Consider the following 15000-nt stretch of genomic DNA (forward strand, 5'->3'; position numbering starts at 1 on the left):
CCTAACTGTCCACTGTTGTGACTGAGGCAGGGGACAGACAGACACAGGAGAAGTAGGGATGTGCCTAACTGTCCACTGTTGTGACTGAGGCAGGGGACAGACAGACACAGGAGAAGTAGGGATGTGCCTAACTGTCCACTGTTGTGACTGAGGCATGGGACAGACAGACACAGGAGAAGTAGGGATGTGCCTAACTGTCCACTGTTGTGACTGAGGCATGGGACAGACAGACACAGGAGAAGTAGGGATGTGCCTAACTGTCCACTGTTGTGACTGAGGCATGGGACAGACAGACACAGGAGAAGTAGGGATGTGCCTAACTGTCCACTGTTGTGACTGAGGCATGGGACAGACAGACACAGGATAAGTAGGGATGTGCCTAACTGTCCACTGTTGTGACTGAGGCATGGGACAGACAGACACAGGATAAGTAGGGATGTGCCTAACTGTCCACTGTTGTGACTGAGGCATGGGACAGACAGACACAGGAGAAGTAGGGATGTGCCTAACTGTCCACTGTTGTGACTGAGGCATGGGACAGACAGACACAGGAGAAGTAGGGATGTGCCTAACTGTCCACTGTTGTGACTGAGGCATGGGACAGACAGACACAGGAGAAGTAGGGACGCCCTAACTGTCCACTGTTGTGACTGAGGCATGGGACAGACAGACACAGGAGAAGTAGGGATGTGCCTAACTGTCCACTGTTGTGACTGAGGCATGGGACAGACAGACACAGGAGAAGTAGGGATGTGCCTAACTGTCCACTGTTGTGACTGAGGCATGGGACAGACAGACACAGGAGAAGTAGGGAGCCTAACTGTCCACTGTTGTGACTGGATGGGACAGACAGACACAGGAGAAGGGATGTGCCTAACTGTCCACTGTTGTGACTGAGGCAGGGGACAGACAGACACAGGAGAAGTAGGGATGTGCCTAACTGTCCACTGTTGTGACTGAGGCAGGGGACAGACAGACACAGGAGAAGTAGGGATGTGCATCTTTCCCTTTCAAGACATTTCAATATGTACAGTGGGGAGAACAAGTATTTGATACACTGCCGATTTTGCAGGTTTTCCTACTTACAAAGCATGTAGAGGTCTGTAATTTTTGTCATAGGTACACTTCAACTGTGAGAGACGGAATATAAAACAAAAATCCAGAAAATCAGAAATGTTGCCTCCTTTGGGAGGTGATCTATTCTTGATACACACGGGACACTGTTGCTTGTGAAAAACCCAGCAGTGTTGCAGTTCTTGACACAAACCAGCGCACCTTTCACCTACTACCATACCCAATTCAAAGGCACTTAAATCTTTATTTTGCCCGTTCTTCTGAATGGCACACAAACACAATCCATGTCTCAAAGGCTTAACAATACGTATTTAAAACAACCAAAACTGTTGCTGATGGTGAACCTGAACAATCAAAATCAAATCTATTGCCAGCCCCTTTCAGCAGGTAGCCTATAGCTAGAGGAGAGTTGTGTCTCTGGTAGCTTACTTTTATTCTGGTAAAACACCATTTTCAACAGCGCATAGATTAAAATAACCTATTAGTCAAGGGATTCATCCACTCTTTCTCCATCCCACCATCTATTTTTCTCCCTCCCTATCTATCTCCCCTTCTCTCATTTTCTTTCCATCTCTCTCTCCTCCAGCCTCCATCTCTCCTCCTCTCCTCCTTAATTGTTTATATGCATTATCATTCCCCAAGTAGACAGCGTTGGGTCCAGGTGACATACCTGTATTTTGAAAGCCGAGCCTTCCTTAGCCAGAGGAAGGTAAGCAATTTAAGCCCTGGGCTGAGCCCTAATCTTGGGTTGTCAAAAGGAGCCCAGCCATTCTCCCTATGCTAATCAATCAATGACGCCCTGCACCTGTTCATCTGTTCAGCTTAGCAGCCAGGCCCCTGCTCTGATATATCTATTAACTTACTGTCAGGGGCCGGGCAGAGGGCTGAGGCCTCCGCGCGCCCAGCGCAGCTAGATGAGATTCCTCCAGCCCTGGCATTTGAAGGCAGATAAGTAAGCTATCAGAACAGCGGATAAATAGCAGAATAAAGATTTGGCGCTGCCCCTGAGAGTGAGGCGACAATGCAGCCGTGGCGAGCCAGATAGCCTCACTCATTATCCTGCCACACCAGCCCGTAATCCAAAAAGTTGTTTACCGAGAGAGGAGGCAAGTGTTATCTGCGACCGCCACAGTGTTTTCTGTGTGTGTGTGGTGGAGTTTTTTTGGAGGGAGGGTTAAAAAAAATGCCCTCACGTTCGCAGTTGGGCGAGACCAATTTTTTTTTACCCTGTCAGAGGTGTCTTCCCTTTTGTGTGTGTGTGTGTGTGTGTGTGTGTGTGTGTGTGTGTGTGTGTGTGTGTGTGTGTGTGTGTGTGTGTGTGTGTGTGTGTGTGTGTGTGTGTGTGTGTGTGTGTGTGTGTGTGTGTGTGTGTGTGTGTGTGTGTGTGTGTGTGTGTGTGTGTACTGTAAATCATTGAAATTACCCTATTCCAATGTAAAATAGATGATGACTGTTTCTCTGTCTCTCTGTCCACCCATGTTGTCTCCAGTCAGAGCAGACAAAGAGCTCCTGGCTCTGCCAGATAGAACGGAGATCTCTGGGAATGATCACAGGTTTACTGCTTATAGATGTGTGTATAGTATAGGATCTTATATATGTGTGTGTGTGTATCGGATCTTATAGATGTGTGTGTATTATAGGATCTTATAGATGTGTGTGTAGTATAGGATCTTATAGATGTGTGTATAGTATAGGATCTTATACATGTGTGTATAGTATAGGATCTTATACTTGTGTGTAGTATAGGATCGTATAGATGTGTGTGTAGTATAGGATCGTATAGATGTGTGTGTAGTATAGGATCGTATAGATGTGTGTGTAGTATAGGATCGTATAGATGTGTGTGTAGTATAGGATCGTATAGATGTGTGTGTAGTATAGGATCGTATAGGAGATGTGTATAGGATGTATAGTATAGGATCGTATATGTGTGTGTAGTATAGGATCGTATAGATGTGTGTGTAGTATAGGATCGTATAGATGTGTGTGTAGTATAGGATCGTATAGATGTGTGTGTAGTATAGGATCTTATAGATGTGTGTGTAGTATAGGATCTTATAGATGTGTGTAGTATAGGATCTTGCTGGTTTTATATTTGTATGTTATAATGCAGATTGTAACATGATGAGTTAAATGTTGATTGGTGCTATCACTCCTTTTATCTGCTCCTCCCTCTGTCCCAGTCCAAACTAGACAGACCCCCCCTCCAACTCACACACTCTCCACCCTTGTAAACTCTTCCACCCCCCGTACTGCAGTAATCCTGAGGAGCAGTAAACTGGAGGTGTGAGGGGACAGATTGCCAGTTGATCATGCCGAAATGCGCTCTTATCCGTTATTGGATCTGAAATGGAGGAGGCTTAAGAATTATCTGAGTCCTCAGTTAATGTGGAGATCATCTGGAGAAAGCTCCGCCGGGCTGGACTGGGTTGGCCGGATGGTTAGCTGGCTGCTACGGTTACAGACGTTGTCTGGGACTGATAACCTGAGGGTGGGGGTGTACGCTCTACCCCGCTCGTTGATGTTTTTTCCTCCTCTCTCCCTCCTCCCCCTCCTCTCCCCCTCCTCCTCTCCCTCCTCCTCCTCCTCCTCTCCCCCTCCTCCTCTCCTCCCTCCTCTCCCTCCTCCTCCTCTCCCTCCTCCTCCTCTCCCTCCTCCTCTCCTCTCCCTCCTCCTCCCTCTCCCCTCCTCCTCCTCCCCTCTCCTCCTCCTCCTCCTCTCCCCCTCCTCCTCTCCCTCCCCCTCCTCCTCTCCCTCCCCCTCCTCCTCCTCTCCCTCCTCCTCTCTCCCTCCTCCCCCTCCTCTCCCCCTCCTCCTCTCCCTCCTCCTCCTCCTCCTCTCCCCCTCCTCCTCTCCCTCCTCCTCCTCTCCCTCCCTCCTCCTCTCCCTCCTCCTCCTCTCCCTCCTCCTCCTCCTCCTCTCCCCCTCCTCCTCTCCCTCCTCCTCCTCCTCCTCCTCTCCCCCTCCTCCTCCTCCCTCCTCCTCCTCTCCCCCTCCTCCTCTCCCTCCCCCTCCCCTCCTCTCCCTCCCCTCCTCCTCTCCCTCTCCCTCCTCCTCTCCTTCCTCCTCTCCCTCCCCCTCCCCCTCCTCCTCTCCCCCCTCCTCCTCCCCCTCCTCTCCCTCCTCCTCCTCCTCTCCCTCCTCCTCCTCCTCCTCTCCCCCTCCTCCTCCTCTCCTCCTCCTCTCCTCCCTCCTCTCCCTCCTCTCCTCCTCCTCTCCCTCCTCCTCCTCCTCCTCTCCCTCCTCCTCTCCTCCCTCCTCCTCCTCCTCTCCCTCCTCCTCTTCTCCCTCCTTTCCCTCCTCCTCCTCTCCCTCCTCCTCCTCCTCCTCTCCCTCCTTTCCCTCCTCCTCCTCCCCTCCCTCCTCCTCCTCTTCCTCTCCCTCCTCCTCTTCCTCCTCCTCTCCCTCTTCTCCCCCCTCCTTTCCCTCCTCCTCTTCCTCTCCCTCCTCCTCCTCCTCTCCCCCTCCTCCTCCTTTCCCTCCTCCTCCTCCTCCTCTCCACCTCCTCCTCTTCCACCCCCTCCTCTCCCTCCTTTCCCTCCTCCTCTCCCTCCTTCTCCTCTCCCTCCTCCTCCTCCTCCTTAACACGTGCTCCTTGTTAAAAAGATCAGCGTAGAGGTCTGACTGGGGGAGCTTGGACAGAGACAGAGGTAGTCTTTAGAATCTGACCGCCTGCAGCTTCATAGCAGTGATCCATCTACCTTTACCCCCAGTGTATAGGGTTAATCATTTCCACTGATGTAAAGCAGTCCATTCTTCTGAGACAAGGAAGCCGGCTAGATTGTAGGACACTGGATAGGTGGGCAGTGTAAGCAATTAATATGGCTGAAATTCCACCTAACTTATCAGAGGAGCTCAGAAGTAGATGTACGTGCCTATAGGGGCTGGGGATCATGTGATTAGTGTCGGCCACTCCCGTTGGATTAGCCCGGTGCTGCGCTCCAAAGTTTGTGAGGTCACAAGTTCACCCCAGTCTTACCTCTACCCCCCTGTACACCCTGCTCTGTCCATGTCTGGTAGTGTGGCTTCAATTGGATCTATGGGGATTTGCCAAGTACTAGTAGACAGTAAGAGGATCCCATTACACAGTCAGAGGAAAGCTATCTTGATGCTCGGGGAATCTGTCTGTTGGCACATCCTTAGTTGGGTAAAATACATGTCTCTGGTGTCATCTGGTTAGAATGGCTAGTTACCATGGCTAGCTGGTACAGTGTCTGCTTTACCATTTGTAGACGGGTTAGCCTGTGTGGTAACTGTCTAATAAATCAAATGTGAACAATTATACTGTTTACTAAGCCCAGGCCTACTGACAGAAAGCTGTTCTAGTCCTCAGAACGCCTGTGTGAGAGTGCGTGTGTGTGTGTGTGTCTACCTTCACCTCTGTTTAAGATGTCCTAGTCTTCTCTAGGCCGTTTGTGTAACACACCTACATCAGGCGTGACAATGAGTCCTGTGCCTCTCTATACTCTTCAGTAGATGTTGGGTCTAGGCTGTATCCTGACCACAGGGTGGGCGGTGGATGAGCTGATCTTTCCTGGAACCTCTGTGCCACACATAATAGGCTAAGTCCTAGTAATGCCTGTAATTCAGTGATGATCTGCAGTGGGACATGCTGCTGAATGACTTCCCTCATATGCTCAGGTCTCCTAATGCATCTTACAGCGTTGGTCATTTAATGCTACAAATAAAGAGAGAGAAGTGTTGTGGGGGGGGGTTTGGGGGCCAAATGTGGTGGAGGAAGAGTTTATCCTGCCTACAGGCCAAGCCAAGGCAGACTCAAAACCCCTGCAGCTTCTTTTCTCATCTGGTAATTGAAGGTGAGAAATGATTTCATTATCCTCGGGAAGAGAGTAATCTGGTCTCGCCTCATGATCCGCTCATTTCCCCGAGTGCATCTCGACCTGGAAAACACATGCGCAAACTCACATGCACACGTGCACACACACACACACACACACACACACACACACACACACACACACACACACACACACACACACACACACACACACACACACACACACACACACACACACACACACACACACACACACACACACACACACACACACACACACACACACACACACACACAGAGAGACACACAGAGACACACACACACACTAGGGGAGTCTGTGTTCTCTTCCCCCAGGATAGGCTACACACACACTATCCCCTCTACCTATCTCCCACAGCTGTTAGTGTTATTGGAATGAAGGATCAGTCATCAGATTCCACATATGCTTTATTAATGTCTCAATCAAAGCTTTTCTACTTGTCTCACTCACACACCACACTGTCCAACCACACACACACACCACACTGTCCAACCACACACACACACCACACTGTCCAACCACACACACACCACACTGTCCAACCAGACACACACACCACACTGTCCAACCAGACACACACCACACTGTCCAACCAGACACACACACCACACTGTCCAACCACACACACACACCACACTGTCCAACCACACACACACACCACACTGTCCAACCACACACACACACCACACTGTCCAACCACACACACACACCACACTGTCCAACCAGACACACACCACACTGTCCAACCAGACACACACCACACTGTCCAACCACACACACACCACACTGTCCAACCACACACACACCACACTGTCCAACCACACACACACCACACTGTCCAACCACACACACACACCACACTGTCCAACCAGACACACACCACACTGTCCAACCACACACACACCACACTGTCCAACCACACACACACCACACTGTCCAACCACACACACACCACACTGTCCAACCACACACACACCACACTGTCCAACCACACACACACCACACTGTCCAACCACACACACACCACACTGTCCAACCACACACACACCACACTGTCCAACACACACACACACCACACTGTCCAACCACACACACACACCACACTGTCCAACCACACACACACACCACACTGTCCAACCACACACACACACCACACTGTCCAACCACACACACACCACACTGTCCAACCACACACACACCACACTGTCCAACCACACACACACCACACTGTCCAACCACACACACACCACACTGTCCAACCACACACACACACCACACAGTCCAACCACACACACACACCACACTGTCCAACCCCACACACACACCACGCTGTCCAACCCCACACACCACGCTGTCCAACCCCACACACCACGCTGTCCAACCCCACACACCACGCTGTCCAACCACGCTGTCCAACCCCACACACCACGCTGTCCAACCAGACACACACCACGCTGTACCACACACACACCATGCTGTCCAACCACACACACACACCACGCTGTCCAACACACACCACACTGTCCTACCACGCTGTCCAACCCCACACACCACGCTGTCCAACCCCACACACCACGCTGTCCAACCACACACACCACACTGTCCAACCACACACCACACACACCACTGTCCAACCACACACACACCACACTGTCCAACCACACGCACACCACACTGTCCAACCAGACACACACCAACTGTCCAACCACACACACACCACACTGTCCAACCACACACACACCACACTGTCCAACCACACACACACACCACACTGTCCAACCACACACACACCACACTGTCCAACCACACACACACACCACACTGTCCAACCCCCACACACCACACTGTCCAACCACACACACACCACACTGTCCAACCACACACACACCACACTGTCCAACCACACACACACCACACTGTCCAACCACACACACACCACACTGTCCAACCAGACACACACCACACTGTCCAACCACACACACACCACACTGTCCAACCACACACACACCACACTGTCCAACCACACACACACCACACTGTCCAACCACACACACACCACACTGTCCAACCCCACACACACACCACACTGTCCAACCCCACACACACACCACTGTCCAACCCACACACACACCACGCTGTCCAACCCCCACGCTGTCCAACACCACACACCACGCTGTCCAACCAGACACACACCACACTGTCCAACCAGACACACACCACACTGTCCAACCACACACACACCACACTGTCCAACCACACACACACCACACTGTCCAACCACACACACACACCACACTGTCCAACCACACACACACCACACTGTCCAACCACACACACACCACACTGTCCAACCACACACACACACCACACTGTCCAACCACACACACACACCACACTGTCCAACCACACACACACCACACTGTCCAACCACACACACACCACACTGTCCAACCACACACACACCACACTGTCCAACCACACACACACCACACTGTCCAACCACACACACACCACACAGTCCAACCACACACACACACCACACTGTCCAACCCCACACACACACCACGCTGTCCAACCCCACACACCACGCTGTCCAACCCCACACACCACGCTGTCCAACCACGCTGTCCAACCCCACACACCACGCTGTCCAACCAGACACACACCACACTGTCCTACCACACACACACCATGCTGTCCAACCCCACACACCACGCTGTCCAACCACACACACACCACACTGTCCAACCACACACACACCACACTGTCCAACCACACACACACCACACTGTCCAACCACACACACACCACACTGTCCAACCACACACACACCACACTGTCCAACCACACACACACCACACTGTCCAACCACACACACACCACACTGTCCAACCACACACACACACCACACTGTCCAACCACACACACACCACACTGTCCAACCACACACACACCACACTGTCCAACCACACACCACGCTGTCCAACCCCACACACTGTCCAACCCCACACACACGCTGTCCAACACACACACTGTCCACATCACGCTGTCCAACCAGACACACACCACACTGTCCAACCAACCACACCACACACGCACACCACGCTGTCCAACCCACACACACCACACTGTCCAACCACACACACACCACACTGTCCAACCCCACACACCACACTGTCCAACCCACACACACCACACTGTCCAACCCACACACACCACACTGTCCAACCAGACACACACCACACTGTCCAACCACACACACACCACACTGTCCAACCACACACACACCACACTGTCCAACCACCACACACACCACACTGTCCAACACACACACACCACACTGTCCAACCACACTGTCCAACCACACACACACCACACTGTCCAACCACTGTCCAACACACACCACACTGTCCAACCAGACACACACCACGCTGTCCAACCCCCACACACACACCACGCTGTCCAACCCCACACACCACGCTGTCCAACCACGCTGTCCAACCCCACACACCACGCTGTCCAACCAGACACACACCACGCTGTCCAACCAGACACACACCACACTGTCCTACCACACACACACCATGCTGTCCAACCCCACACACCACGCTGTCCAACCACACACACACCACACTGTCCAACCACACACACACCACACTGTCCAACCACACACACACCACACTGTCCAACCACACACACACCACACTGTCCAACCACACACACACCACACTGTCCAACCACACACACACCACACTGTCCAACCACACACACACACCACACTGTCCAACCACACACACACACCACACTGTCCAACCACACACACACACCACGCTGTCCAACCCCACACACACACCACGCTGTCCAACCCCACACACCACGCTGTCCAACCCCACACACCACGCTGTCCAACCCCACACACCACGCTGTCCAACCCCACACATCACGCTGTCCAACCAGACACACACCACGCTGTCCAACCAGACACACACCACACTGTCCTACCATACACACACCACGCTGTCCAACCCCACACACCACGCTGTCCTACCACACACACACCACACTGTCCAACCCCACACACCACGCTGTCCAACCCCACACACCACGCTGTCCAACCCCACACACCACACTGTCCAACCCCACACACCACACTGTCCAACCCCACACACCACAAGAGGAATACCTATGTGAGAATGCTGTTCATCGACTACAGCTCGGCATTCAACACCATAGTACCCTCCAAGCTCGTCATCAAGCTCGAGACCCTGGGTCTCGACCCCGCCCTGTGCAACTGGGTACTGGACTTCCTGACGGGCCGCCCCCAGGTGGTGAGGGTAGGCAACAACATCTCCTCCCCGCTGATCCTCAACACGGGGGCCCCAAAAGGGTGCATTCTGAGCACTCTCCTGTACTCCCTGTTCACCCACGACTGCGTGGCCACGCACGCCTCCAACTCAATCATCAAGTTTGCGGACGACACAACAGTGGTAGGCTTGATTACCAACAACGACGAGACGGCCTACAGGGAGGAGGTGAGGGCCCTCGGAGTGTGGTGTCAGGAGAATAACCTCACACTCAACGTCAACAAAACTAAGGAGATGATTGTGGACTTCAGGAAACAGCAGAGGGAACACCCCCCTATCCACATCGATGGAACAGTAGTGGAGAGGGTAGCAAGTTTTAAGTTCCTCGGCATACATATCACAGACAAACTGAATTGGTCCACTCACACTGACAGCGTCGTGAAGAAGGCGCAGCGTCGTGAAGAAGGCGCAGCAGCGCCTCCCCACATAGCCCGGTTCCTCTCTAGGTTTCTTCCTAGGTTTTGGCCTTTCTAGGGAGTTTTTCCTAGCCACCGTGCTTTTACACCTGCATTGTTTGCTGTTTGGGGTTTTAGGCTGGGTTTCTGTACAGCACTTTGAGATATCAGCTGATGTACGGAGGGCTATATAAATAAATTTGATTTGATTTGATTTTGATTCAACCTCAGGAGGCTGAAGAAATTCGGCTTGTCACCAAAAGCACTCACAAACTTCTACAGATGCACAATCAAGAGCATCCTGGCGGGCTGTATCACCGCCTGGTACGGCAACTGCTCCGCCCTCAACCGTAAGGCTCTCCAGAGGGTAGTGAGGTCTGCACAACGCATCACCGGGGGCAAACTACCTGCCCTCCAGGACACCTACACCACCCGATGTTACAGAAAGGCCATAAAGATCATCAAGGACATCAACCACCCGATCCACTGCCTGTTCACCCCGCTATCATCCAGAAGGTGAGGTCAGTACAGGTGCATCAAAGCTGGGACCGAGAGACTGAAAAACAGCTTCTATCTCAAGGCCATCAGACAGTTAAACAGCCACCACTAACATTGAGTGGCTGCTGCCAACACACTGTCATTGACACTGACCCAACTCCAGCCTATGTAATAATTGGAATTGATGGGAAATTATGTAAATATATCACTAGCCACTTTAAACAATGCTACCTTATATAATGTTACTTACCCTACATTATTCATCTCATATGCATACGTATATACTGTACTCTATATCATCGACTGCATCCTTATGTAATACATGTATCGCTAGCCACTTTAACTATGCCACTTTGTTTACTTTGTCTACATACTCATCTCATATGTATATACTGTACTCGATACCATCTACTGTATGCTGCCCTGTACCATCACTCATTCATATATCCTTATGTATATATTCTTTATCCCCTTACACTGTGTATAAGACAGCGGTTTTGGAATTGTTAGTTAGATTAGTTAGATTACTTGTTGATTAGACTAGAAGCACAAGCATTTCGCTACACTCGCATTAACATCTGCTAACCATGTGTATGTGACAAATAAAATTGGATTTGATTTGATTTTGACACTGTCCATCCCCACACACACCACACCACACTGTCCAACCCCACACACCACGCTGTCCAACCCCACACACCACACTGTCCAACCACACACACCACACTGTCCAACCACACACACCACAATGTCCAACCCCAAACACCCCACTGTCCAACCCCACACACCACGCTGTCCAACCCCACACACCACACTGTCCAACCCCACACACCACACTGTCCAACCCCACACACCACACTGTCCAACCCCACACACCACACTGTCCAACCCCACACACCACACTGTCCAACCCCACACACCACACTGTCCAACCCCACACACCACACTGTCCAACCCCACACACCACACTGTCCAACCCCACACACCACACTGTCCAACCCCACACACCACACTGTCCAACCCCACACACCACACTGTCCAACCCCACACACCACACTGTCCAACCCCACACACCACACTGTCCAACCCCACACACACCACACCCCACTGTCCAACCCCACACACCACGCTGTCCAACCCCACACACCACACTGTCCAACCCCACACACACCACACCCCACTGTCCAACCCCACACACCACGCTGTCCAACCCCACACACCACGCTGTCCAACCCCACACACCACGCTGTCCAACCCCACACACCACGCTGTCCAACCCCACACACCACGCTGTCCAACCCCACACACCACGCTGTCCAACCCCACACACCACCACACCACGCTGTCCAACACCCCACACACCACGCTGTCCAACCACGCTGTCCAACCCACACCACGCTGTCCAACCCCACACACCACGCTGTCCAACCCCACACCCCACGCTGTCCAACCCCACACCCCACGCTGTCCAACCACACACACCACACTGTCCAACCCCACACCCCACGCTGTCCAACCCCACACCCCACGCTGTCCAACCCCACACCCCACGCTGTCCAACCCCACACCCCACGCTGTCCAACCCCACACCCCACGCTGTCCAACCCCACACACCACGCTGTCCAACCCCACACGCCACGCTGTCCAACCCCACACGCCACGCTGTCCAACCCCACACGCCACGCTGTCCAACCCCACACGCCACGCTGTCCAACCCCACACGCCACGCTGTCCAACCCCACACGCCACGCTGTCCAACCCCACACGCCACGCTGTCCAACCCCACACACCACGCTGTCCAACCCCACACACCACGCTGTCCAACCCCACACACCACACACACCACGCTGTCCAACCCCACACACCACGCTGTCCAACCCCACACACCACGCTGTCCAACCCCACACACCACGCTGTCCAACCCCACACACCACGCTGTCCAACCCCACTCAGGAAGGCCACACTGTTAGTTAAACACTGTAAACTTCATCATGAGCCTTGAAAATGTTCTATAGAGTACCAGACTACCAGAGAAAACATTTAAAATACCATACGCTGCTTCAGGTTGGCCTCTTACGCTTTTAAAGTGGCGTGATACAGGCGCCTGGTAGCGTCTCTGGCTGTCAACGGGTTCATCAGGAGACCAGCAGAGTGTATTTGCGGGGTGAGGAGTGAGCAGGCCTGTTTTTAATAGGAGAGGAATATTTGGACGTTTTATCAATAGGCATTATTAAATCCTCCTTGGTTGAGCTAATCTTTGGGCCGCCGGTGCAGGGAGAGATGAGCTGTGTCGGCCCTGAGAGGTAGAGAGAGGCTGCCTGTAAGCCGCTTATTATATCGACTGCCTTTTCTCTCTCTCTCTCTCTCTCTCTCTCTCTCTCTCTCTCTCTCTCTCTCTCTCTCTCTCTCTCTCTCTCTGTTTCTCTTTCGAGAACACATTCTCTCTCTGCTACCTCTCGTCTGCAAGACGAACACACACACATACACACACACACACACAAAGAAAGTCAACCAGAGCTGAGCAGAGCCTCAGCCTTCCCATCAAAGCCAGCTGCTAAGGCTGAAGTTTTATTCAAATTAGTGTTTACTTCTTTCACTGCCAAGGAAGTGTGTGTCTGTCTCCTTCTCTCTCTCCCTTGTGTGTGTGTGTGTGTGTGTGTGTGTGTGTGTGTGTGTGTGTGTGTGTGTGTGTGTGTGTGTGTGTGTGTGTGTGTGTGTGTGTGTGTGTGTGTGTGTGTGTGTGTGTGTGTGTGTGTGTGTGTGTGAGACAATAGCAGCTTCATGGCACTTTCTGTACCTAACAGAAGGAGCAGGCTGGTAGTGGGTGATAAGCCAGGCAGACCGGCTCACTCCTGGTGATTATCGCCCACCGGACCCCCTCTCTCCACACACACACATTTGCCCAGCTTACAAGTCTAAGGAGCCATAGTGAGGAGGGGGGAGACAGATAGACAGGGGATGCTTGTATCACAGGCAAGGTGGGAGCTCTGTGGAAGGCTTTCAGAAAACACCACACACACGCACACACACTTGGTCTACACCGTGAGGAGACAGGCTTTATTATGTGTTGCTGTAGTTGAAACAGACAGATGGTTGTAAGGATGCTCCATGTTGAGGAGTTCTCTGGTGTAGCTATAGCGGTTGTTTGTTTGGTTGTATTGGCTAGTTGACCCCTGGTTGGAGCTTTTGAAATGGACATGTACATGGTTATGTACGGTAAACATTCAAATGATTGAGTTCCGTACCTGTGGTTTTGATGGTAGTGGTGGACTGAGAGTGAATAGATAATGCCAGTCAATAGTTGTATGTCTTCATGTTGTCCTCTGTTGTTTTTCCCAGGTGTATGGCCCTCTGAGGAGGTGATGGCCCACTACTGCCTCAAGAAACGCCACATGTTCAGGTGAGTGGTTCTGGACTGGTCCCTGACCTCTGTCTCCCCAGTCTGTCCCTGCCAGGCAGGCATTACAATGCAGAATAGATTGTGGGCTCAGGCTCCTGCACTGCGTTAGGCTCCTGCACTGCGTTAGGCTCCTGCACTGCGTTAGGCGAGTTGAAAGGTGTGTGGGATGTTTGATTTGCACTCAAGGCAGTACACAACCCTTTGATTTCCTGTTTTTACATTCAAGAGGCAGGAGGAGAGGAAGAGAGGGATATTGATCAGGGCGCTGCGCTGAAGGTCGGCTGGACCGCAACACTCAGGGAGGGAGGAAGACCAGGGTGCAAGCCCCTGGCTGTGTGTGTTTTTTGTGTGTGCACGAGATAGAGTTGTGTGTTTGTCAGCCAGATAGACAGAGTGACAATCTCCCTGTTATCAGCCACTCAGCAAGAAAG

At 52.3% G+C, this 15000-nt stretch overlaps 1 protein-coding gene across 1 annotated transcript in view; it reads left to right on the plus strand.

Moving 5' to 3' along the window:
• Nucleotides 1-15000, plus strand: part of camkmt (calmodulin-lysine N-methyltransferase) — a 190281-nt gene that overhangs the window by 94441 nt on the left and 80840 nt on the right. The window contains exon 4 of the mRNA XM_046357337.1: nt 14509-14569. Coding sequence (XP_046213293.1) covers nt 14509-14569 — 61 coding nt within the window. The remainder of the gene's footprint in view (nt 1-14508; nt 14570-15000) is intronic.

This window comes from Oncorhynchus gorbuscha, linkage group LG07, assembly GCF_021184085.1.
Source record: "Oncorhynchus gorbuscha isolate QuinsamMale2020 ecotype Even-year linkage group LG07, OgorEven_v1.0, whole genome shotgun sequence".
NCBI classification, from domain to species: domain Eukaryota; kingdom Metazoa; phylum Chordata; class Actinopteri; order Salmoniformes; family Salmonidae; genus Oncorhynchus; species Oncorhynchus gorbuscha.